This window comes from Chaetura pelagica, unplaced genomic scaffold (assembly GCF_000747805.2).
Source record: "Chaetura pelagica isolate M959 unplaced genomic scaffold, ChaPel_1.0 scaffold105, whole genome shotgun sequence".
Taxonomy (NCBI): Eukaryota; Metazoa; Chordata; class Aves; order Apodiformes; family Apodidae; genus Chaetura; species Chaetura pelagica.
In genome coordinates this window covers 4,561,414-4,588,111 of record NW_009953393.1, presented here as the reverse complement: position 1 = coordinate 4,588,111, position 26,698 = coordinate 4,561,414, and the positions used below count along the sequence as shown (strand labels likewise).

At 37.8% G+C, this 26,698-nt stretch overlaps 1 protein-coding gene across 1 annotated transcript in view; it reads left to right on the top strand.

Annotated features, from left to right (window-relative positions):
• Positions 1–26,698, top strand: part of FRY (furry homolog (Drosophila)) — a 160,203-nt gene that overhangs the window by 76,537 nt on the left and 56,968 nt on the right. The window contains exons 19-35 of the mRNA XM_009998351.1: positions 358–540; positions 1,421–1,507; positions 3,940–4,199; positions 4,842–5,031; positions 5,484–5,608; positions 5,792–5,849; positions 8,445–8,536; positions 8,731–8,903; positions 11,945–12,105; positions 12,851–12,961; positions 14,500–14,654; positions 16,651–16,750; positions 17,094–17,265; positions 19,163–19,419; positions 20,384–20,530; positions 23,860–24,028; positions 24,765–24,855. Coding sequence (XP_009996653.1) covers positions 358–540; positions 1,421–1,507; positions 3,940–4,199; positions 4,842–5,031; positions 5,484–5,608; positions 5,792–5,849; positions 8,445–8,536; positions 8,731–8,903; positions 11,945–12,105; positions 12,851–12,961; positions 14,500–14,654; positions 16,651–16,750; positions 17,094–17,265; positions 19,163–19,419; positions 20,384–20,530; positions 23,860–24,028; positions 24,765–24,855 — 2,531 coding nt within the window. The remainder of the gene's footprint in view (positions 1–357; positions 541–1,420; positions 1,508–3,939; positions 4,200–4,841; positions 5,032–5,483; positions 5,609–5,791; positions 5,850–8,444; positions 8,537–8,730; positions 8,904–11,944; positions 12,106–12,850; positions 12,962–14,499; positions 14,655–16,650; positions 16,751–17,093; positions 17,266–19,162; positions 19,420–20,383; positions 20,531–23,859; positions 24,029–24,764; positions 24,856–26,698) is intronic.

Here is a 26,698-nt window from a genome sequence, read left to right as displayed (position 1 = left end):
TGTTGCCTGCTACAGGATCAAAGAAGGACCTGAGAACCTCCTATCTGGAGTAGAAAAAGTGTCAAGTCTCCACAGTCTGACTTACCCATTCATTTGTTAAGGGAAGGATGGATCAAAACAGTTGAAATGCAAATTAGAGGCAGAGGTTTGGCCAAAGGACTCTGGCCACACATTGGTTTTGTGGAACAAAGCGACTTAAAGCAACAAAACTGTTGTTTGAGAGAATGCTGTCAGTCCCCTTAAGCATTTATGTGGCCTCTGCATTTTGTTTCTTTGTATGTCCTCGTTAAGTATTTCTTGTAGACCCAGTTTTCAAACATCATCGCTCCATTTTTTCTTCCTTGTGCTGTCCTACAGTTGATACCAAATGGATCCAGCCACAGGATACAGTCTGAAAGAAGCCCCTATTCTAATGTACTACATGCAGTCGAAGGATTTGCGTTGGTGCTGCTGTGTAGTTTCCAGGTGGCTACACGTAAACTGGCAGTTTTAATCCTCAGAGAGATCCGTGCTTTATTCCTGGCCCTTGGTCAGGCAGAGGTACGTTTTTCCTTTTCTGGAACTTTGAATTAAAATTATCCAAAGATAAATCTCAAAACTGCTATTACAGTTGCTTTTAACAGAATTGCTGCAGTGTAGCAGATGTCCACTTCATTTATTAAAAAGCATTGGGTTTCAGCTTAACATTTCTGTTTGCCGTAACACTGTAAACCTTCCTGTGTACTCTCAACATTAATATGTGCCCTATACAGGAATTTGAAGGGAAATAGGTACAGCAACTTAGTATTTTCTCTTGGCATGATATGAATGTAAAAAGACACTGTAAAACCTTTTTTTACTGCATGGATCATTTTTGTTTTGTCAGGATTATAAATTTGTACTGGAAATTAATCTCATTCCTGTAGCATACCATTTTGTAAAAAAACACCCCATAAGACATTTTGGATTATTCACATACATTTTCCTTGTATAGTAAAGACCTCTAAGTCCTTTTTATGGATATGGAAATATGGAGAGTCATGTTGTGTGCTGGCGGTCACAGCTCAGTGAGCCATCTAAATGCCTAAGAACACAAATATGTGTGTTCATGGCAAAGGAATGCTTTAATAAACAGTAAGCTAATTTTTCAGGCTTTTGATACCAGCTATCCAAAGTCATTTAGGATTTTCTGATATGTGCTTTTGTTTGGTAAGCAGTGAGCTATAGCCATAAATTAACTTTATTTCAAACCACAGCCTGGACTTGGTTCTGAGATTAATATGAAATAAAAAACATACGCCCTTCATTACCAGTGAGGTTTTGTAGCCATTTTAGATTCATGTCATGATTTTTAGGTGTTTCTGCTTCATGCACCATAAAAATTAAAAGAGAAATAATTTGGTCAGGAGAGCAGTTAACTTGTGTCCTCTGTGTTGTGCAGGATGATGACAGGCCTATGATTGATGTCATGGATCAGTTGAGTTCTTCTATTCTTGAAAGTTTTATTCATGTGGCTGTTTCGGATTCGGTAAGTACCACTTTACTGTTACTGCTAGTGTTTACATAGCACACAGACATAACAAATATTGGACATTAAATACTAAAAATAAAGCTGAAATCAAAGCTGAAATCAAAGGAATCATACAGCTTTAAGGCTCCAGCCATCTACCCAACAGCTCCAAGTCTCCACAACATCCCAGAGAATCTGTCCCATGAAAATAATGGTATGGATATAGAAGATGCTCAATACAGAAGACAGACAAATAATAAAATAATAAAAATGCAATAGATTCTAGACCTGTGACCTGCATCCAAAAGAACCATTGAGAAAGTCATATTGCCAGCAGCACCTAATGCTTGGATCACATGTAAGTCACTCCCTGCCTGTGTTTCCCTTCTGTTCTAGAAGGGAAAAAACTTTTGCTCCTTTCTATGCTCAGAATCAGCCCTGCCTGCAAACCTAAGCTTAAACTCTAGAGTAATTCACAACTGGGGTGAATCTTTGCTTTCTCTCTTTCAAGGGTCTGGTATTTCTAACATTCCACCAGAGGAAGCAGAGATGCTGTAAGCATTTTTAATGGCAAATTGTCCCATAAGAACTGATACACAGAGCAACTTTTTTTTGCATATTGTAGAGATTAGTGCCCTTGTCCAGACAGCAGAAGCCATCAGTTTGAGGCACTTTTCAGCCTGGTTAAGTTTAAAGCAACAATCAATGTGTGCCTTTTCCTGAGGTAGGAAGGGGACATCAAACTTGTGGTAAAGTCAGGCCATTGTGCAGCTGAAAACAGGCAAATTGAGGGATCAGCAACTGAGCAAGCAAGAGACTTTCTGACATTCTCTAACCCAGGAACTAGGAAATTCAGCTGAAATTCATCTGGGTTTGGATGTTGCAATTTCTGTAGTCAAAGAATTGGATTATGTACTTCAATTCTATACATTAATAGTATAGCAAAGCAAATGCGTTGACTGTGTGCCTGTTTTCTGACAAAGTGGTAATTCAGTGATAACTTTTGTAACAGTGGATGCAGAATGCCAGCAACTATTACATCTTACTTGAAGTTTGTTAAGTTACAAGGGTGCCAAAAGGTATATGTTTTAAGTTTTCAAGTCACAAAGTTGTTTTCTTCAGACAAAATTTAAATTACAGTAAAGAAATGGTTTGTTGATATGAGAACCCTACTTGCCACTGAAGGTAGCAGGATTTAAAGTGGATTAAAACTGCTTAAGCATCTGCTTCAGCCTCTTGTTTACCTACATGCATATGGGAAACTAGACCTGTCAGTCTGACCTCGGTACCAGGGAAGGTCATGGAGCAGATCGTCTTGAGTGTTATTAGCAGATGTATAGAGGATAACCAGGGGATCAGGCCCAGTCAGCATGGGTTTATGAAAGGAGGTCCTGCCTGATTAACCTGATCTCTTTTTATAACCTGGTGACCCAACTATTGGACAAGGGAAAGGCTGTGGATGTTGCCTATCTGGACCTCCAAAAAGCATTTGACACGGTTCCCCATAGAACTTTCATAAAGAAACTGGCTGCTCATGGCCTGGATGAGCACATGATCTGTTGGATCAAGCACTGGCTGGACAGTCGGGCCAGTGGTTGGTGGTCAGTGGAGTCAGATCCAGCTGGGGCCAGTCACAAGTGGTGTCCTCAGGGCTCAGTGTTGGGACCGTTTCTGTTTCACATCTTTATTGATGATCTTGATAAGGACACAGAGTGTATCATCAGTAAGTTTGCAGATGACACCAAGCTAGGCAGGAGTGTTGATCTGCATGAGGATAGGGAGGCTCTGCAGAGAGACTTGGATAGATTAGATTGTTGGGCTGATGTTAATGGTCTGGGCTTCAACAAGGCCAAGTGCTGGGTCCTGCACTTGGGCCACAACAACCCCAGGCAACGCTCCAGGCCTGGGGAAGTGTGGCTGGAAAGGGTCTGGCAGAAAAGGACCTGGGGGGTCTAATTGACAAGCAGCTGAATATGAGCCAGCAGTGTGCTCAGGTGAAGATTATTTATTACATGGTATTTTTTATATTGTCATAGCATGTAGGAGTCTTAATCATGGGCTAAGGTTCCATCCAACTGTTCAGACAATGAGCAGTGGATGACAGTGGATGGGAGCAGACAGCAAGGAGAATAGAAAGTAACAATGAGATTATATTGATCAGTACCATCAATAGTTATTGTGGGGTTTAAGGGCAAGTAATTACGCCTATCACCGTAAATAGGAACTTTAAGGAAAAAACAGAGGGGAAATAATGAGGTAGCTCTTAGCAACACTTGTGAAAAGCTTCTGACTGCAAGGGCGATGTGACAGGAAGCATAAAACGTTAGTCTAAGAAATCCAACAGAAGCTGACGATGGAGCTTGAAAATAAAGACAAGTACTGAGAGGGAACACATCAGGGAATAAATGACTGTCACTGTGATTTTTTTTTTTAATCTTTTCTCTCGATAGACAACGATCCCATTAACACACAGCGTGGATTTGCAGTGGCTGGTGGAGTGGAATGCTGTCCTAGTAAATAGCCATTATGATGTGAAAAGCCCTTCCCATGTCTGGATATTTGCACAGTCAGTGAAAGACCCATGGGTTCTCTGCCTCTTCAGTTTTCTCAGACAGGAGAACTTACCAAAACATTGTCCTACAGCTCTCAGCTATGCTTGGCCATATGCTTTCACAAGGCTGCAGCTGATAATGCCTCTTGTGGATCCAAAGTAAGTGACAGTCTGCATTTAACTTTCATTTTTATGGGTTGTGTGATTTTAATACAAGATTTTTTTAGGCTCACATTTCACTATTAGTCTGTAAGTCCTGCAAGGTGCGATCCGAACATTCAGTTTTGAATGTCACTATTGCAACTTATAAGGTGGAGAACTTTGTTTTTTACGTTGATTTTTCTCATTTATTTTGTTATATTGTATAGTGGCTAGTGATGACATAGCATAGAAACATAGAATGGTTTGGGTTGGAAAGATCTTACAATTCCAACCCTGCTGCATGGGCAGGGACGCCTCCCACTAGACCAGGTTGCTCAGAGCCCCATCCAACCTGCCCTTGAACACCCCCAGGGAAGGGGCATCCACAGCTTCCCTGGGCAACCTGTTGCAGGGTCACACCAACCTCACACTGAAGAATTTCTTCCCAGTGTCTAACCTGAATCTCCCCTCTCCAGTTCAGTGCCATTACCTCTTGTCTTGTCACTACAAGCCCTTGAAAAAAGTTACTCCCCAGCTTTTCTGTAGCCCCTTCGGGTACTGAAAGGTTGCATGTTTTCTTTTCTTTTAAATATTTTAAGATACTTTGTAATGAAGACAGAAAAATTAATTCAATAAATTTGATTTATTTTTAAATTCTAGTATTCCTGTTAATGCAAAGAAAACAAGTACAGCAGGCAGCGGAGACAACTATGTTACTTTGTGGAGAAACTATCTTATTCTCTGTTTTGGAGTGGCAAAGCCCAGTATTATGAGCCCAGGACACCTGCGTGCTTCAACACCAGAGATCATGGCTACCACTCCTGATGGAACAATGAACTATGATAATAAGGTGACGCACCCTGTTTAAAACAAATTATTTTTTTAGGAGAGTTTTAAACTGCATTTGCATGCCACATCATACCTGGTGAAAGTATTTGAGTTAAGGAAATACTATTACATACACAAACTGCAGACAGCACATAATTAACAATTAAAGAATCTGTATAATCCATATTGACATGATGTGTCAATAAATATTTGGCAAAAGCCATGGTATTTTCAAAACACTACTTTTTCACATTCTAGGTGATTTATTTATTCAAAATGTAGAAGTTCTGTTTTTAAAATACATGTTGATTCTTGGACAATGCGTTTACTTAATAATCCTGGCAATTATTTCTATATTGTTATATATTATATCTTATATATAATAAGATATATATTATAATAATAAGATACATATTATATTAATATATTATATAATTATAATAATAATAAATATTATATCTTTCTATATTTTAGGCTATTGGAACTCCATCTGTTGGAGTCTTACTAAAGCAGCTAGTGCCTTTGATGAGACTTGAAAGCATAGAAATAACAGAATCACTTGTATTAGGATTTGGAAGAACAAATTCCCTTGTTTTCAGGTACTTTCCCACTTACATTCTCAATTATTTGCCTCTAATTCAAATGCATCACTTTTGCTGTAATTTAAATATATTCAGTTTCTTATTTGCACTTTAGACATTTTTATTATTTAGCTATTGATTAAAATATTAATGTTTTTCAGAGGAGACCTTATTTTGTTTACAATTATTTTTTTTATTTAGGGAATTAGTAGAAGAACTTCACCCACTAATGAAAGAAGCTCTAGAAAGAAGACCAGAGGTTAGTTGAGGAAATGAAATGTGCTGGTTTGTTTAAATTGCAAAATGAATTTAAAAGTAGTAATTTTTTCTCCTCGAAAAACAAAGAAATTATTTTCTACTAAGTAACAATTTAAATTCTGTGTGCAACAAGAATTTTTTTAATTGTTTATGAAAACATAACAACTTACCCAAGTTTAAATTTTAACAGTAATAAAAAACGTGCAACATGGAAATCCACTCCTGGGAAAGCCTTGTGTAGAGCTTCAGTAGTGGACGTGAGCTGCCATTATGCTTCATTTTTCCTCTCTGGTTTTGAACCATTCCAGCTGCCTACAAGACAGAAATGTAGGATGGCTCTGGAGGTAACTCACTCCCAGGAATGAGCCTCAGAAGGCACCAAGCCATCAGACACAGTCCTTCAAACTACCCCAGCTGCTTGTGCTGTGCTGTGCTCCCCTCACCCCCTGCCCCCCTGTGCAGCAGCCTGCAGACTGGGTTACAGAACCACTGCTCTGGCTGCAGCACAGCCCTCAAGTCAGGGCAGGCAGTCTGTGGTAACAAAACCCAAAGTGGTAATGCTTTGGGCCAGAGAATCATTACACAAGTCCTGCCAGGCAGCATGGGCATAGCCCGCCTTTTTGAGGTCTTCTGGAGCCGTGTGAATATAAGGCAGCCTGTGACACTTGACTGTAGGGCCACAAACAGTCCCTGTCTCTGTTTATTAGTGTAGACACAGCCACTGTGTCCATGCAGATCTGCTGAGAAGTCTGCAGAGCTGCATCCAGAAAGCAGTGTCACTGTGTTAATATGTCCTCAGTAACTCACTCAGCAAGCACTTCATTCACGTTACGTTTTGTCTGGACAGTTCTTAATGCTGTGTCTGACAAATGTCCACTACTGTTACCATTCTGTGTTGCTCCACAGCTCAATTTGGTTGTGTGGCTTCCACCTCTATGTAGTAATTGATTTGAAAGTCACTTGTTTTGATACTGGGCAGGAGCAGATCAATGCACATTAGTGCAACAACTTGCCTCTGCATTTCTGCCTGTGAACCAATGAGGACAACTTAGACTTGAAAGGGCTTTTCTGGACACAGTCTTCCCTCAGGAAAGGCATCACAAGAATACAGAGGTTTACAGTGTGCTGTAAGAGCAAATTTAACACAGGAAAATGTCAGTAGAGGAGTATGAGAACAAAAGGTGGCAATGCTAATTCCTGTATTGCTCCATATATGAAGAACTGGGCCACCTTCCCACAAGCAGTATCACCAGTAAACCCAGGAGTGACTGTATGAGTTGTGTAGCTGCAGAGAGCATGGCAGGCCTCCATGTCAGCAGGCAGGTATCCAACACATCAGAAATAAAATCCTTGAACTGGCACATGCTATGACTAGAGAGAGAATTACCAGCATGGCCAAGAACTGCAGGGATAAACCAAAATGGACATTACACAAGATCTGCCATGTGGGCACTGGCAGACAGCTTGCCAGGTCACATCTGATGGTGCTGCAAGAGGCAGCTATGCCTGCTAAATACTGTGTTACAACAAAACTGTTTCTTTCTCTACATGTGCATCCTGCAAGCTTTAGGGTGTCAAGGGAGAGAAATTACTCTGAATAGGACAAAAGAAATGGTGTGATGATTTGAATAAAACATTTGGCTAGGATGCTGCAGACTGCCAGTCCTGGGTCAGAATACAAGGGGAAGTATCACTTCCTTTTCCCAAGCAGAGCCGGAGTACTGGATGAGATAAGCCTTTGATCTGACTTGGTATTGCCATTCTTATATTCTGAAGAGAAAAATTTGAGCTTCCTCTGCACTTCTCTTGTTCTGGCAGCAAAGTGCAATAGCAGCTTTTTGACCTTCTCACATTTTTCGCTTAGTGGAGATGCAGGATACAAAGAAACAAGTCTATTCAGCCCTTTTTCAAAGAACAAGCCTTGTTGCATTCACATCTTTCAAGGCAAGACAGAAGAGAGAAAGGACAGCTTTCAGAAGATGAGATACAACAAACCAGTTAACAACAGTGCAGTCCTGTTCTATGGGAGGAGTATGTTAACTGTGTGCAGAACCACTGCAGTCAACACATCCAAGAGTGTACTAGAGTGGGGTCTGCTAGGAGCTAACTTGAGTATGGATGATCGTATATCTGCAACAGTGCCAAATTCAGGAATGGCTGATCACTAAAATATTTTCCTGGTGTCTAGATATCTGTTCTGCACTTTGCAGTGCTTCCAGTGCTCAATTTAGGTGGTATAGAGCTAATACAAATATCCCAGCTACCCAAAGAGAGCATGTTTATGGCACAGGAACCTTGAAAACAAATTAATTTAAATCCAGTATTTCATTATTTCATTTCCACATTTTCAACGAGGACTAAGGTAGCTGTTTACAGTTTGTTCAAGAATATTTGAAAGATAAAAATGTGATCGTAATTAGTTCTGTGTAAGCACACAGTTATTATGAAATATTTAAAAATAGTCAAGTTCCGTCATGAAGAAGATGCTTGAACTGGAATTCTTAAACCTCACCACTGTGCTGACATTTCTGAAGTTACTAGTTTTTAATGTATGCACTTAAGCTTGTAAAAACCAGTTGTTTTCTTCAATTCCAAGAACAAGAAACGTCGAGAACGCAGAGATCTACTAAGACTACAGCTACTGCGAATATTTGAACTGCTTGCTGATGCTGGTGTTATAAGTGACAGGTAGGATTATCAATCATCATAAATATTGATCTTCAAGTGAAATAATTTTCAATGTTTTCAACACTGAGTTTATGCCAGTATGTTCTTTGAAGAATTGTGTAATCTCTCAGGTAGGGAGAGATTTTTATGCATTTCTTCAGGAAGCTGCTGTATGAGCTATTACTCTATTAATGTGCAACTTTCCTTTATACTAGTACGAATGGAGCCTTAGAAAGAGATACACTAGCCCTTGGAGCCTTGTTCTTAGAGTATGTTGATCTGACTCGGATGCTTCTGGAGGCTGAAAATGATAAAGAAGTTGAAATCCTTAAGGACATGAGAGCACATTTCAGTGCAATGATTGCTAACTTGATTCAGTGTGTTCCAGGTATGGTGCTACATTATCTCAAGTTATTATGAAATTGCACTTAAAGTGTGTATTGGAAAAGTGCTTTTTTTTTTTCCCTGTTTATTACTGTTTGTGAATTATCATATAGTGTATGCAAAGGGCAATGTGGACAAAAGAGTTCAAAAGTCTATCGTGTCTCTAATAAAAACCAGTAAGGTTTTTTTAAGCTTGTAGTATTCATACATAATAATAATCTCTTTAAAAGTCCAGCAAAGAAATAATCTGTTACCTCCAAAGGCTCAAGTTCTGTGACATAAGGTCTTACTGCTTTTAACTTTATTGTCAGACCTTGAAAGGTTTTGAAAGAGAATGTACAGTATTAAATGTAGAGAAAAGCTTGCCCAAAGTGTGGAGACTGTATCCCATGTTGCTTGACTGCAGTTATATTGAAAAAAATTTCCATTTGATTTAATGCTTTTCATATATTCAAGATCACTTCAGAAATGCAATGCAATTCCATTAGCAAAGAATACAAAAAAAAAGTCTGCTTTAAAGGCCTTCATGTAATTACTGGAAGATAAGGTCTGGAGTTTACTCAGTCTGTGTAAATCTGCTATCTCCAGATCATTTATGAAAAGACTTAACAGCATTGATAGCAACAAATACAGGGGAATTCAAAAAGGTACAGTAAGGGAATAAATAATGAACAAATATTTTAATGTAAATTCCCAGTGTGTAAATTTTGTCAAAGCAGTCATATAGTTACTTCTAGCTGTAGGGTATATTAAAAGTATGTAACACAGAATCACAGAATCTTAGGGGTTGGAAGGGATTGTGAAAGATCATCTAGTCCAACGCCCCTGCCAAAGCAGGATCACCTAGAACATATCCAAGACAGGAACATGTCCAGGCGGGTTTTGAATGTCTTCAGCAAAGGAGACTCCACAACTTCTCTGGGCAGCCTGTTGCAGTGCTCTGTCACTCTCACAGTAAAGAAGTTTTTTCCAGTTTGCACCCATTGCCCCTTGTCCTATCACTAGACATCACTGTAAAAAGCCTGGCTCTGTTCTCCTGACACTCGCCCTTAATATATTTTTATTTGTAAACTTTGTTGAGGTCTCCCCTCAGTCTCTTCTTCTCCAAGCTAAAGAGACCCAGCTACCTCAGCCTTTCCTCATAAGGGAGATGTTCCACTCCCTTCATCATCTTTGTAGCTCTGCGCTGGACTCTTTCGAGCAGTTCCCTGTCCTTCTTGAACTGAGGGGCCCAGAACTGGACACAATACTCCAGATGTGGCCTCACCAAGGCAGCACAGAGGGAGAGGAGAACCTCTCTTGACCAACTAACCACACCCTTTCTAATGCACCCCAGGATGCCATTGGCCTTCTTGGCTACAAGGGCACATTGCTGGCTCATGGTCATCCTCCTGTCCACCAGGACCCCCAGGTCCCTTTCTCCTACACTGCTCTCCAGCAGGTCAGTCCCCAACCTGTACTGGTACGTGGTGTTGTTCTTCCCCAGATGCAAGACTCTACACTTGTCCTTGTTGAACTTCATCAGGTTTCTTCCCACCCAACTCTCCAGTCTGTCTAGGTCTCACTGAACGGCAGCACAGCCTTCTGGTGTGCCAGCCACTCCTCCCAGTTTAGTGTCATCAGCAAACTTGCTGAGGGCACACTCTATTCACTCATCCAGGTCGTTGATGAAAATACTGAACAGTACCGGTCCCACTACCGACCCCTGAGGGACTCCACTAGTCACAGACCTCCAACTAGATTCTGTCCCATTGACCACAACTCTCTGACTTCTTCCTTGCAACCAATTCATGATCCACCTCACTACCTGATTATCAAGACCACAGTTCCTCAGTTTATCTATGAGGATGAGGGAGAGTGTCAAATGCTTTACTGAAATCCAGAAAAACCACAAGAAAAGGACAAAATGGCATCTTTGCTGTTCTCATTTATGTAAATTTTTTAATGTGGTGTCAAGTTTTTAGCTGTTGTTTACAAAGTACTGATTGTCTTTCCTTTATTTCTTTTCTGAATGAATCTCATTATCAATCCAGAAATTTTTTAGCAGTTACTTTTCCATGGGTATTTGCAGAGACTTTTGTCTTCATGTTTATTCTCACATTCTACAATGCATGTGGCAAAGGACTGCATGTTGTATGATTTTTACACCATCAGTAACCCGTGTTGTATGTTTTGAGAGAATGCAATTATAAATGATGCATTTCAATAATTCAGTATGGAGTTCTATAAAGAGATATATTTTCTGCTAACAAGACACCTTTAAAATATGTCAATAACGGGGAAGGCCGTAACATTTAACTCCTAGGAAACAAATCTGTATTGTGTCAACATCTATCATCTTTAGCCACGGTTCATATTGATTTGCATTAGTGTTGTCTAGTTAGACTTTGTTGGCTTCCAGCACAGTTTCTAGATGAAAAATAATTGGCCAAGTAACAGTTTGCCAGTCTCTTTAATAAATGTAGAGCTGCCTCCACCCTCACATTTTGCTTTGGGGAAATAAAACTATTGTTTAAAAGGTTTCTCTTTTTTTGCTCAATATGATTAAGAATTATTAGATATTTTTAATTTGCTCAGGTAATTTAGCTATTCAGAAAATATACCACATCTTTGTCATAAACAGTCAAGCACTAAATTTCTTCCATTTCTCGTCCCTACCTCTTACTTATTATACTAAGACATATGTTTTGTTTGGGCTTGCGTTTAAAGGTTTTGAAAAAACAACTAAATATTTACCTTTGAAGGAATGCAAGAGATAGTGAAGAGCCTGATTCTGGAATTAGTTTCTTGCATGCTGTTTCTAAACTCAGATGTATGTTTGTGTAAATATACATTAATTCAGAACTGAAGGTTCTTAGAAATAAGATGCATCTTTTACACTATATTAGATTTTTAAAGGAGCTTAGGTACTTTGGATTAAGTGCATACTGAACATTTAAGAAAAACTCCATTTGTAGAATTCTGAAATTCATGTTATCATCTCTGCCACATGAATGTGTATTTAACATAAGGAGATCACAACTATTTCTATTTCTGTTCACTTAGTTCACCACAGAAGATTTCTCTTCCCTCAGCAGAGCTTGAGGCATCACCTGTTCATCCTATTCAGCCAATGGGCAGGACCTTTCAGTATTATGTTCACACCACTGGACCGTTACAGTGACAGAAATCATCAGATTACAAGATACCAGTATTGTGCATTAAAGGTATGAAGGTTTCACTGTCAAAATCAGTAATAGTAATTTTCTAGTCAAAATACAAGTGATTGTGACATACATTTCCTTTTATTTCACAGAAAATTGAACAGTCCTACTTAATGCAGGCTTATGCACTTTTCAAGGCTAAATATTTTGAAAACCAGAATGCATTTAAAAATGTTATTTATCTGTTCATTAACAGGTTATCAGAATAAGTGAGAGGATATTAAGCTCTAAAATTAAATACAAATTCCATATCACATGCACTCTCAGACTGGTATCCCACACTTGCCTAGGGTTATGCTTAGTAATAATAAAATTCTTCTGAAGCAAAACCAGTTGCAACTCCCCCACGTAAGTGAACTGGGAAAATAATAGCTTAGGTACTTAAATAAGCTGCGTCACTTGGTGTAAAACAATTTTAAATTGTGCAGAAAGATAGTTTTGAAACATCTGTGTATTCTAATTGTTCTATAGTGTGATTTGTGAAGATTGGGTAAAGTGACAAAATGTGTCTTGAAAAATGGGGAAACTGGTCTATTGTATTACTTCCAAAATGCTTAAACGGAGCATTATCTTGATTCCAGTAACATTTATAGCAGCATATTTATTGAATTCTAGCAAAATCAGCTGCTAGAATTTTCATCATAGTTCCCTCAAAACCACTTGCCATTCCTGTTATCTGGGCTCAAATAGTTCTGAAATATTAATTCATATTACTTGTTTGTGTAACTAAAATTCGTTGTGTTTTTAGGCCATGTCAGCTGTGCTCTGCTGTGGACCTGTATTTGATAATGTTGGCCTTTCACCTGATGGTTATCTTTACAAATGGCTTGATAACATTCTGGCTTGTCAAGATTTACGTGTAAGTACTCACCAGAATGCAACACGGATGAATAGTTTCAATCTCTGTACTGGATGAGTAGTGTTTGTGACTGTAAGAACTATGACTGTATACACGTTCTATTTTGAGCAGGAGACGTTAGCTTTCTGCAGGGTTCTAAGTGTAATTAATTTAAAAGCATTTACACAGTAAGAGAATTGTTATTTCTGAAAATATAATGAAGGCAAATAGTAAGCTTATGGCTCAGTGTTGCTTGCTCAGTGTTGTAATTTACCCTTTTCATCTGCTGATAAAGAAAGGTTAAAAATTACACAAGATCAAAAATATTTGTACTTCTGTTTGGAGTACTTCCACCTACCTGCTTCAAGTTTCTATGAATTAAGAATAGAAGATCCCTTTCTACTTGATAACATAGATGCTGGTGAAACAAAACTGAGTGAAAGTGAGATCTTCCGAAAAAGTCAAGAGAAGAAATTATTCAGGAAAGGAAAGAATTTTTTATTTTCTTTTTAAAGAATAAGTAATAGATTATTCTTGCAATTTTCTCTTCTATTTCCATGAAGATGAATTTTTACTTTGTAACCACTCAGTAATATTATGTATTTATCGCCAATTGGATTATCTCTTTGATTAAAAAGGAACAGATTGGTAATTTACATCAAATGGAGAGCAGGAGCAATGATCTTTCCCTTTGCACTTCTTGAGCTGCTGTTATCTCTAAAAGTCTCATACCAGTAGAGGCGACAAATGCGCAGAGCAAACCTAAAGTCTTGTGGAGCATCTGGGGGGTACACATTGTAGAAATGGCAATTAATTATGAAAAAAAAAATGTTGGACAGATTAGACAAAAGAACAGCTAGGTATAGAGAAAACCTCTTGGAAATTAGGTAAGATTCTGGAATGTTGGTAGGGATGGAATTATAAAGATATGTGTAGGCTACATGTATAATTGAAATTCTTCTGAAAGTGGCAAGGAAACAAAGAACACAAGAAAGTAAAATGTACACATTTCCTTCTGATGTGTTTTGGTTAACATTAACAAATACTGTATCACTGTGTCTAAATGATCACTGGTATATACCACTCATAAAGGAACTTGGGGTAAAAATTACCTTTTTTTGTAACTTTTCCTCTTGAAAAACAAAATTTTGACATGATAGGTGAAATTTATATTCCCCTAAGATAATCACTGTAATGAATGATTAATCACTGTAAGAAAGGACTGTAACTAACGTGCATTCTCTGTGCAGATGGTTCAGACTTTTGCAAAGATTCTGCTTTTTTCCACTTTTAATTTTTTTGAAAGCCCCTTTGAAAACTTCCTTCATCGATGGTGGTTTTTGTACATACCATCTTCTTTCAAGCAAGCAGTATTGAAAACAGAGTCACATTTCAACTGCACTATCCCTAAAACAAATTTGTGATAAATTTTGTATTTCTTTTTACTTATTTTGAGTACTGCATTTTCCCCTTGTTTCACCTATGTCACTCTAGGAATTGTAGACAATGAACATATCTGATGTCACCAGTCATATTTTGATATGTATTTGTATTCTCAGGTTCATCAGCTTGGCTGTGAAGTTGTAGTCCTGTTGCTGGAACTGAATCCTGATCAAATCAATCTCTTCAACTGGGCTATAGATCGATGTTATACTGGATCATACCAACTTGCATCTGGATGTTTCAAAGCCATTGCAACTGTGTGTGGAAGCAGGTATAAATTAATGTATTAATCTACACTTTCAAATGTGAAGATGGAGATTCAGCTTGTGTTGTAAAGAATTGTTAGTTGTACTCTTACATTATATCCTCTCAAACAACTCTTGAAGACTGTATCCCTTTATTTCCATGATTCTGAAAACAAAGTGATGTGCTTGGAAGAAGATGCTCTTACTACATGTATATTTTAAAACTGGCATTTTTATGCCATTTTGTACATAATAACCGTAACGCTTTAATTTCAGCATAGGTCATAAATCTCATTTCAAAATATTTGCCATGGTTTTTCATTTACTTTATGAAAGGAAAAACATCTTAAATATTCACTTGAAAGTAATTCTTGTGTTCTTTTTCTAACTGACTCTCATTTGACTTGGTTGTCTTTTCCTGTTTTGTAGGCTTGTATTATCACTGCTGCCACTGCTAAGCAATCACAGGCAACATGAAGACACAAACAGCAGTACTGCTTTTGTGTCATGCCTTCAGAAAATCTTTTTAACCTTTATCTTTTCAAGACAGAAGTCATAGAGGAATGTAATAGCAATCTGGAATAAAAAAGAAAAAAAAATAGAAAAGAAAAAAATAATTTGCACTTAATTAAAATCTGCACATTTTAGTCTTGACAATAATTTGACAAGATGTGTGATCAGCATAGTTCAAGAGAGAAATACTTGGGATATAGCAAATCAAAACAAGTCAAATATTTTAGAATGTATTTGTAAAAACCCAGACTATAGACTGCCACTGATATTTGTAAAATATTAGTGGAAATTTCTGATGTCAAATCCAGTTATTTTAAGGGATGCTTTAGTTTAATGAACACACAAACATATGAGGTTTTCAGCCAGTCTTTTTTCCTTGGACTGTGTTACCTATGCCACTGGTCCTAAAAACTAATCTTTTCACATACCTACAATAAAATATGAGAGTATGAGCTGCATGGTTTACTTTGAAGGGAAAGTCCAATTCCTGTTAAGCTGGGTATGTTTATTAGTATTTGAAAGCTGTTAATAGTTTTTCCTTTTATCTATCAACATGTACAGAGAGGCCACTGCTTAAATTACTTGTAAATTGAGCAATAATGTATCTCATTGTGTGTCTTTCTACAAAGAAGCCACTTCCCTTAACTTCTTTTTTTTGTAATTATTTTTTTAATGTAGTGGAAGAGCAAAGAGACAAGTGTAGAGGATGCATTGCAGTTATATTTAGAATTAACAAGAATGCCCAATGCTACACATGTATTTGCCAGCTTTTTAACACAAAACTATTAAAATGGGCCTTCTGCAGCCATCGGGAGCACAGTAGCTCACATGCAGGGTGGGGAACTGATGGTTCATAATTGAATCAGGTACATTTTTAAATTATCATGAAAAATCAGAAACTTATTTAGTGAAAATCCTAATATTGTGACCTGGGCAATTTTCTCATAATGTTAATACTTTTATATGTTTACCCATGTAATAAATGTTGACTTCATCAATAGTGAGCTTTTTGATGCAGTTCCTTGTGTTTGCTCTTTGAAAACAACTTTGATAGACCTGTCCAATGTGGGAATGTTAATGTCAGAAATAGAACCTTTTCTCCAAATGGACTTGCAGCTTGGCTTAAGAAGTACTTTATCCCTGCAAATGTTAATGCTACACATTTTCCCTCATGGCTGTTGACCTGTTCTATAAACACTTTATGTTATAAATTAAAATGAATTGACAGTCATAGACATAGGTATTGCATTTCTCACTGTGCGTAACTCAGTGCATTCCAAAGCATTAATCCAAGGTAATTATAAATAATCCCTTCTTTCTTCCTATTCACCAGATGGCTCTTTGATCAAGCAGCATGTGTTCATAAAAGCTCTGTTTCCCATATTCTGGTAGTAGAACAGAGAAAGGACAGAAGATAGTCTCTTTAGGCCATATTGCAGCATAAATCAGAATGAATATCATCTGCATTCCTCACCAATATTCACAGAAATGTACTGTTTATTCTTCTAGGAACTATCCTTTTGATATAGTGACGCTTTTAAACTTGGTGCTGTTCAAGGCATCTGACACCAACAGAGAGATTTATGAAATTTCCATGCAACTCATGCAGGCATGTATCACCTACTTTTTTTTTTAAACAACCAAGTGCATGTGTCCCCCTATTCTTTTTTTCTGTTTTTGTGAACTTCTTATAAAGTACTGTTTATTCACTTTTTTAGTTTTGTTTTGAAAAGAAACAATTAGTTTTGTCTTGGGTATAAATACTTATGGAACTATTTACATAAAAATAATGGAAAAAGTAATTCTGGTGTCTTTCAAATTTGGAGACTATATTCTGAAGCACATAGACCATTTTCTAATACCTAAGCTTGAAATGTCGGCATTTCCTTTATTAATTTTTAATTAATTAATTAAATTTTATTGTCATATGACTTTTTTTTTCTCTTTTGTAGATCCTTGAATCAAAGCTTTTTGTTTATTCAAAAAAGGTAGCTGAGCAAAGACCGGGCAGTATCTTGTATGGTACACATGGTCCATTGCCACCTCTTTATAGTGTCTCACTCACTCTTCTTTCGTATGAACTAGCAAGGATGTATCCTGAACTCACCCTTCCACTTTTTTCAGGTACCTATATAATTTTGACCTATTATCTACTTTACATTTTGTACAAAAGGTAGAGGGCTAAGACATTTCCGCTTGTGAACATGAATTCTACTCATAAATTTAGCTTGACCTGGTTTTATTCTGGTTCAGGTCAAATCAGATTCAGGAATCCAATATATATTTCATAGAGGTACTCATTACAGTAGCCAGAGGTACAAAGTAGCTATTTAAAAACCTTGGTTGGGGATTCTCTGCCACTTGTGTCATCTTAGGGTCACTTTGAAATTACAAGAGCCCTGGTTAAGTTAAAGTAACACTGGCAAACTCCACTGTAATGAGCTCTCATGTTAAGCATAGTGATTCTTCTTATACATATATTTCTATAGATCATACTTCTGAGAACTGAAGTCTCTTTTTTTATAAACATGAGTTTAAATTTGTGAAGGTTGATTCAATGTGTCCAGTTTTACCAATTGTTCCAATCACTCTAAATGAGTGATCTATACCATGTGTTATTTACCACATCTGCAAGTCCTTAGTATCATTTTAATTTTATCAGAAATACGTTTTGTCAGGGTTACTCAGAAAAATGCTAAAGAATCAGACTTGCAGCAGTACCATTCAGAATATGCCCTGAGACCATTCCTGGGAACAATTATGTTTTGAGAGCTAGCTGTCTATTTTAATCTGTCTACTGTGTTGCTCTGGTTTTTAAATAACAAAATGCAATATCTGTAGTCATGGGAAATCTTACTGGCTCTTAAAAACCCTTTCTGTTGTTTTTACTCAGTCTGTAGAGGCTTGAGGAAGGGTAAAGGAACAATACATCATCCATTTCTTAGTGCCCAAGATATCATGAAATATAAATAACTGGTGTAGTGAAATTCTGATAGCTCACTTATCTTAAAAAAAGCAAATGTTGTTCATTATTACTGTTGACATCTCCTCATGCTGCAGTGTGTGTGTTGTTCTAGGGAAATTCTGATAGCTCATTTATCTTAAAAAAAGCAAATGTTGTTCATTATTACTGTTGACATCTCCTCATGCTGCAGTGTGTGTGTTGTTCAAAATAACTCAGATACACAATCCAAATCAGAGCCACTTTCTATACTGCCTGGAATCATAAAACAGAACAGTGTACATCTCAGAGATTTTTAAAAGACAGGCAGTGAGGAAAGAAAGGAAATGTGAAGTCTACTGACTTTAGAAAAGAATTCTGGTAAAGAAGGCTAATGTGGTTCACCTTGGCAGGAAGCCTGTCACTGTATTTCTTATCCCAGATTTTCCAAATCCCTTTCCCTTACAGTGCCAGACCTTCTTTTATTAACTATATAAAGTTCTGTACACAGTGCTCCCGGACTGGCAGCTGACTGTGAATTTTATAGGCCTCTGCATAGGAAGTAAGACTCCTAATATATGCAAGGGGATTTGGTAAAGTCAGTATACTAAGTGTCTTAAGCTTTCAGCTGTAGCTTAAAGCTGTGGAGGCTGATGGGGCTGATAGAGGCTGATGGGGCACCTGTAATTCTGCAGAACACTTTTATACGTTTATTGTAATTCTCCAAAAGCTCTTGAAATTCTAGAATAACACCAGTGACTGGATTATCCTTTTTCCTCTTTATTGACATCAGTTAATGTCATACGAAATATGGCACAGGAACAAGGCATGACTTTCTGTTTCTAAGCCCAGACTATGTTAGTTATTTTACACAGAAGACCTCACCAATTGCTTACTATTATTTACCATTATATTAATATTTGTCTTCAGGAAGCTCAATGACATGTTTTTATATGCTTGTAATTTGCAAGTTAAAAACCATCAGATGGTCTAAAACATGTCATAAAACTGATTTAAACCATATATTAAGGGTTTTCTTAATAATCAACATGTTATCCTTTTCAACTTTTACTACTTTAGAGGTAAGCCAGCGATTTCCAACAACACATCCAAATGGAAGACAGATCATGCTTACCTACCTGCTACCTTGGCTTCATAATATTGAACTTGTAGACAACAGACTCCTCCTCCCTGGTTCAAGCCCTACCACTCCAGAAGATGAACTGAAGGACAAGGATGGGGAAATAACAGTCACAAGTGGACTAAAAGGCAATGGCTGGGGCTCTCCTGAGGCCACCTCACTGGTTCTGAATAATCTCATGTATATGACAGCCAAGGTAAAAAAAGCAAAACAAAACAAAAACCTGTCTACAATATTCAAACTTAGGTTTCTTAAACCAAGAGTTCTTAGGCTTCTTCCCTCTGATATCAGAAATTTTGCACTGGAATAGTCTGTACTAATCAGCCACAACCTTCTTTTTTGAAGAAGCTCCTTCATTTTTAAGGACAATTCTGCAACTGTTCTCTTTCAAAACATGAACAAAGAAAAGTGGTTTACCCTTTTTTAAAACACCTAATAGTGAAAGCATCAAGGATTAGTTATAGAGTCAGTTCTCTACTGTATCATCTGCCAGGTTAATGTCTAAGGCAGCAGATGAAAGTTTGGGGGTGGGAATGAGCATCTGGAATTTGAAATATATATTATTTGAGAGAGAGAGAAAAATATTTTCAGTGGAATAGCATGACTTGGAGGCTGCCACTCCCCTACTAGCAGAGTGTCTATGCAGTAGTTCAGAAGTCCTCTCAAAGTGGGATCCAAAGGTTTTACATAGGAAACAGAACAGCTTCAGTCTTAGACTCCCACATCCTGGATGCATGCACTAATCATTTAAATGACTGGACAAATGGGAGTCATTCCTCTAACCATGTCTTGCAAAAGAGAGCAAAAGCTGCTCATTTCTGATGTGAAAACAAGGGGTTGCCTAATGCTTAATTCTGCTAGGATTTACTCAGAAGAGAGGTGCCTAATAGTTCACAACTGTGAAGGCTGAAACGTTGCTTGATCAACGTTTTGGTTTTGTTTTTCAGCTTCTTTTTTTTTTTTTTTTTTGTGTGTGTGATTAAAGTCCTTCTGTGGTTCTCAACCTAAATACTTTTAAATAGAATTCATGCTCCACAGTCTGTTAGATAGCCTTTCAAAACACTGTTTTGTTACTTTTTACAGCATTTTACTGTTGGTTTTGCATGCCTTATTTTGGGAGCTTGTGTATTTCAATAAATGTATTCCATGATCCTTTGCAGTATGGAGATGAAATTCCTGGACCAGAGATGGAAAACGTCTGGAATGCTCTAGCCAACAATGAAAAATGGAGTAACAACCTTAGGATAACACTACAGTTCCTCATTAGTTTGTGTGGCGTCAGCAGTGATACCATCCTTTTACCTTATGTAAGTGTTTGCACTTCATTTTATTTACTATTGGTTGCACGAGTTTTAATGAAAAAAGCAGCTATCACCTGCAGAAAATTCATTTCTGTTTCAAAAATCAGAAGTACCAACATGTTCCCTAGCACCCTATACAAAATTAAATTGTGGATATAAATGAAACGAGAAACTGAAATTCCAGAAAGGAACTGAGTGGTGGGAATCTTAGTCTCCACCAGTGGAACACACCTCATTTCAAGCAAGAGGTGGGCTCCTGTCAAGCAAAGAGCTACTTTGCATGTCTGTGTGAAAAGCTGGTAACAGGGACTTAGGAGAAGTAAAAATACTAGATGCTTAGATTTTTTTCTTATTAATTTATTAGTTTACAAACGCTATTGGTTACATTTTGAAAGTCCTTTAAACAATGGATGTTATATCATGAACAGGACATAACATGCTAGATCTTATTAGTTGTAAAGATTTATGTGTTCCTTCAGAAAAGGATGTCATTTTAAGAAAGTGCTACAGGCTCTTCACCTTTAGCAGACTAAGGCTTTCTGAGGGATATCTCAGGAGGCACAAGATAGCTAACCTTTATAAACTCCTTACTATATCAACTTTTGCTTTCACATGGCTGTCAGGAATTATATAACTCTTCCTGCAATCTACAAGTCAAACTGCACAGGATATTGTTATTTTTCAAGTTGAAAAAACAATTTGGGCTGACTGAGAAAAGCTAGTTAGTTCCATTCCCATGTTCCTTATTGCTCCTGTTGGTTGCCTTTTATTTTTAGGGCTTACTGTTCTGTATTCTCAAATCATATAATCACAGAATGCTTAAAGATAATCTATTTCCATCCCCCCTGCTTTGGCAGTGACACTTCCTACTAGACTGGGCTGCTTAAAGCTCCCATCCAACCTGGCCTTGAACACTTCCAGGGATGATGCATCCACAGCTTCTCTGGGCAGCCTCTTCCAGTGTCTTCACCACCCTTACAATAGTGAGGGCAAAGTCAGTTTTGCCTAGCTAATCAAAAGAGAAACTTTTGAAAGTGGATCTGCTGTAAGAACAAGCTCAAGATTTATATGAGAAGAAGACAAAGGGGTTGATTCCAAATATCTTGAGGGTAATTAAGATCTTTTCATCAATTGTGACAGAGTGGTAGAGGCTCTGCATTCAGTGTTGGATGTGCTTTGAGCATGAGGTTAGATGAGAGACCTCCCAATCAGAGAGGCTCTCTACAATCTATGACAGACTTGGAATCAGGCCCAAAGGTTGCCTCCATCAGGAGGAACTATGTTGGCAGAGAACAAGTGGAAATCAGAGAGGTAAGAGATAAAATGAGAGCTGTTTTATTTCTGACAGCTTACAAAAGAAATAGGGGCAGTTTTCTAAGAGGAAGGAGTAGTCATCTGCTGAGTATATGTCTCACTCCTAAATCTGTAGCCTGATTGGAAATGCCTGATAACCCTCTCTCCTCTTGCCCAGGAGCCCCTCACATACCTCATTCTCCCATCCAGATACTTGCCAGCCCAGAGCTTTCGACACCTCTTTTTTTGTGAAACTGTTGGCATCCCACAGCTCTGAGCAGCCTACCTTCCTACCCATAGCATTCCTCCTTCTTTCCTCAAATTCTTTCCAGACCTTCTTGGCCTAGGAGCCTGAACTCTCGCTGCATTGTCCTGGCCTCCTCCAGGACAATAGGGTCATCTTACTTGACAGAGAGGAGTCAGTTTTGACATCTCCAGCTTCATCTGCTCAGCATTTCTTATTTTGTCGGTGGGACTTTTCTGCTCTCTCTCACAGGGTTCCAGTGGCTGTTAACAAGACAATCAGATCTTCATTGGTGGCAGCAGCTGACAAGGCTCCTGTGTTTTCTGCCACCCTGTTAGTCTGTGGTTTATAATGTTGAGTTAAAAGTCTGATTCTCGGATTGTGCAAAATTAGAAAGACTTTTCATCCTCTGTAGGAAGCCTGACTGTGCTTATGAGTCACACCTTAACTGATAGCTTTGTCTGGAGTAGGAAAACACACAAAGGCTTATCACACACATCTGCTCTGTGTTTTGATAATGCCCTGGAGTTTACAGATAGGAAATCATACCTAACTCTGCTAACTACACAAGACTGCTGATACCATAAACATATATCTTCCATTATCATGTAGATAACACATACACATTAGCAAATAAAGATAATGCAGACAGTTTATCAGCTCTGTTCCAGTTCACCTGGGCTCAGAAGACCATAAAGTTGTAAGATTGCCAATTTACACTTCTCCTTTTGGAGCCCTCTGTGCCCCAAGGCAGTTACCAGCTGCATCATGCCTTCAACCATCTGTTCTGCTTCTGTGGGTGCAAGCCAAAAGCTTGCCTGACATACATTTTTTAAATTTTTTTTGATCATTTGCATTCATTGCTTTGTCCTTGTGCTTCCTTTAAGCATTTTTTCCCAGTACAAATTGCTGAGCTGCCCTTTCTTTCACATATGTACTGAAAGATTTCTTAGAATAATTACAGTTCAGCAACCTCTTCAGCAGAAACTAAGTCTAAGGAAATTGACCCTTTCTGGGGTGGAAGAAGCTGGAAGTGGCTCTGTGAACCCAGTTAGAAATGAGCCTCAGAGAGAAGGGGGATTTGTCTCTGGAAAGTCCCTAGGACGTTTTTTGCACAGTAAAGTAAAACAGACTTTAAATGTGTGCATTTTCTCTACTTTAAGGGTAAAAAAAAAAAGCAGAGAAAAAAGAAAGTTATTTGAATGGAATTATTGAAGAGTATGAGAACTGCAATATTTTATGACGCCAACAGACAGTTCAGTCCAGTGTATTAGCCCCACTGTAAGCACCTGTTTAAGGTCATCTAAACATGAAGGCAGGCACAGAGGGATGTATTCCCATATGGTCTACCAGCTCCAGCAGTTTATGAATCATATGTTATTGAGCCATAGAGAGTCTCTGCTTTTAATAGTCATCAAGGGTTTTCTCCTCAAGAGTTCAGCCTAATTTGATCTCAGAATCTCAAGAGTCCTCATTGCTGTAGTGCATACAATGTTTGAGGTCTTCTGAAAAGATGAAAGCTTTGATAGTAGAATTCCTATAAACTATACTCTCAGATTTTTCAAATCAGTTTGTGGTGTCTGTCCAGGGGTAATAACTGCATTCTGGGTCTTTTCAGCACTGCAGCATAACGTGTATTGATTTCTTTGGAAAGTCTCTTTGGACAGAGTTACAGAATCACAGAATCCTAGGGGTTGGAAGGGACCTCGAAAGATCATCTAGTCCAACCCCCCTGCCAGAGCAGAGTCACCTAGAGCACATCACACAGGAGCTTAATAACTGTTATTTTCTTCCCTAGATAAAGAAGGTTGCAATGTATCTGTGCCGCAATAACACCATCCAGACGATGGAAGAGCTTCTCTTTGAGCTGCAGCAAACGGACCCGGTGAACCCAATAGTCCAGCACTGTGATAATCCTCCCTTTTACCGTTTCGCTGCCAGCAACAAAGCCTCAGCTGTTCCTTCTGGTATGACCTAAATATAACTTGCAGTTATCCTCTCCTGCTCTTGCCAGTCTTCATCTCTTTGGAAGAACAATCCCTTAATTTTGCACCCATTCAGACCAATGTATATGCTGCACATCGAAGTTACAGTTCTTTTTGATTCCTAATGTTGCAAATGCTTTGTAAACATATGCTTAATTCTCTCAACTATTTTATTAGGATGTTGCCAATATTTGGCGCTGTTCAAAGCTTTTATGAGGTGGTTCTTCTATCACTAATTTCTCAGAAAATGAAGTCATAGCCAATGCTGTGATTACAGCAGATACACCAAAGCAGCAGCTCCACAAAAACAGAGAGCCACAACTGTGTTGCAATTCTGTTTTCAAAGGTAACAGACTATTTCTAAGCTGCAGTAGTCAAAGATGCATAAATGACACCCACTCCAAATTAAACCTTCACAATGTTTTGCCAAATTCTTGAAAAAAAATAGGTTATATCACTTAAGAATGAGCTTAGTTCAAGGAGTCGAAAAGCGTAATTATGTTCATCTACCCCTCAAAGCATGTAAAGTTTACACTATTCAGCCAAGCAAGCAGGCCCTGTTTTGTAGAGGTGATAGTGTTTGTTCATATGTGCAAGTACTTGCAGGATGATCTCTTTGACTGTGGCTACTAAAGAAATTAAAGTTTTGTGCTTTTATTGCTTTGCAAATACCGTCTGCTGTGTGTAACAGGTGTTCTTACTGACATTTCATATACAGGAACCACCTCTAGCAGCAACACTGTTGTAGCTGGCCAAGATAGTTTTCCTGATGTAGAGGAGAACAGAATGGTGAAAGAGACTGATGAAAGGTTTGTGGTTTGTTTTTTTTCCTCCTAAATGTACACATTTTCCTAGGCTAAGGGTGAGATGTTGGGCAAAGTTCTGCATTGTTTTGTGAGGAACTCTAATGCTCACACTGATCCTAAGGGATGTTATTCCAATAAGACCATTTTAAAGTGAGCATCTGTAAAAGTTAAAAAAAAACAACTGCTCACATGATTCTAGTTCTTGGGTGTTCTTTAATAATCTATGGTTGAGGAATATCTGTTAAAACCACATTGAATAAATTGTGCCAAGTGGATCATGGTTTTGTAGGAATTAACCACAAAGGAGAAAGAAAATACATTTGTACCAAAAAATTACTATCAAAATCTTTTATTAAAAATCAGGTTTGATCACACCTGTTAATTTCATGGACAGCAAGTAAAATTTTGTGTGCAGATCTGTATCCTTGATTGCGAGGACACCTCCTTTGTCTGGATAAAATGTCTTAGAGAGGAAAGCTATGTAAAATATTTTGCTTAGAAATCATACATTCAGTTTAGTCTATTACTGCTTATGGTACATACTGACAAGTGATGGATGAATAAATGCAAAGCTTAAGAGCCACCAGATCTGCAAGCACAGGCAGATATTTTTTTTTCTCTCACTGAAACACTCTTACCTTTCAAGAGAACTTGGAGAGACTGCTAGTAGCATTAACTAGTAAGAGTAGTTAGGTGGTTCCTGGTAGTTGCTGATTCCATTTCCAACTCACCTTCCACAGGATCAGGGCTTATAGGTATAAAGACAATTACATGAGCAAACTTTTCTGTGCTTCAGAGCCTTTTGAGTCACCTGCCATCTATATATTATGCATAGGATTAGCATTTTGTCAGGTTAGTTATGTCTGTCTGCTTATTTAAATGTAAGTAATAATGGCACTCATCTTAGTAGCAAGTAAGGTTTCAAACTGATAGTAAAGAGTATTTGACTAAAATTCTGTTTTTCAGCATATGCACTAAATGTGTACTTAAAAGGAAGATAAAACCATTTTTCCTCTGGATTAGTTTTTTATTATTCTTTACATAAATGTTTATGACTATGTAGTTTTATGTTAGATTTTCATTTACTTTCTTTGCAGATAAGTTGAGCAAACTTTATCTCCTGCTGTATTATAAAACTAGCTGTGTTTTAATGGCTACTTGTCTTACATAAATTTTAAATGTGGCTGCAAGAAATGTTTTGGCACTCCAATCTGCCAGAGCCTTTATGATAAAACTCACAGGAAGATTACAAAATCTTGTTATTGGTGTGCTGATGCCTAGTCAAAAACTTTTCAGGAAAAAAAAGTAAAATAAATTGCCTGAATTCATTGCTGGCATTTATATTATCAAAGAAACTAGAAGCTGCAAGTGCATCTGCACTTCAAAACCAGTGTGTCAACCTTACAGTGTCAATTGACCTCGTGTGAAGACATATTCAACAATGTTTACAGAAAGTAACAGACTGTAAACAAAATATTCTCATAAATGTGGGCATTTTTGGAACAACATAAAGCTAATCAGAAAATACCTATGTTTTTATTTTGACGCAATATAATGTAAAATGCTCTGCTCTCAAGAAATTTCTCTGACCTGTATACTCCATTTGTTTTCTGCAAGACAGAATTAATCTCTGCCTATTTCTTCATATTTTTATTTTAACTTTATTCTTCTTTTACCTATCTTTTTAGGTATGCTTTATAGATATGTCAGTAATTGTCAGTTTGTACACATTTATTAAAGGAATTAATTGAAAATATAGGAGAATCAGGTACTGGAAAGACAGAAAATGGCAGAATTAAAATGGCTTATCATGCCTTTTTTGTCACCTTCACAGTTAATTGTGCTC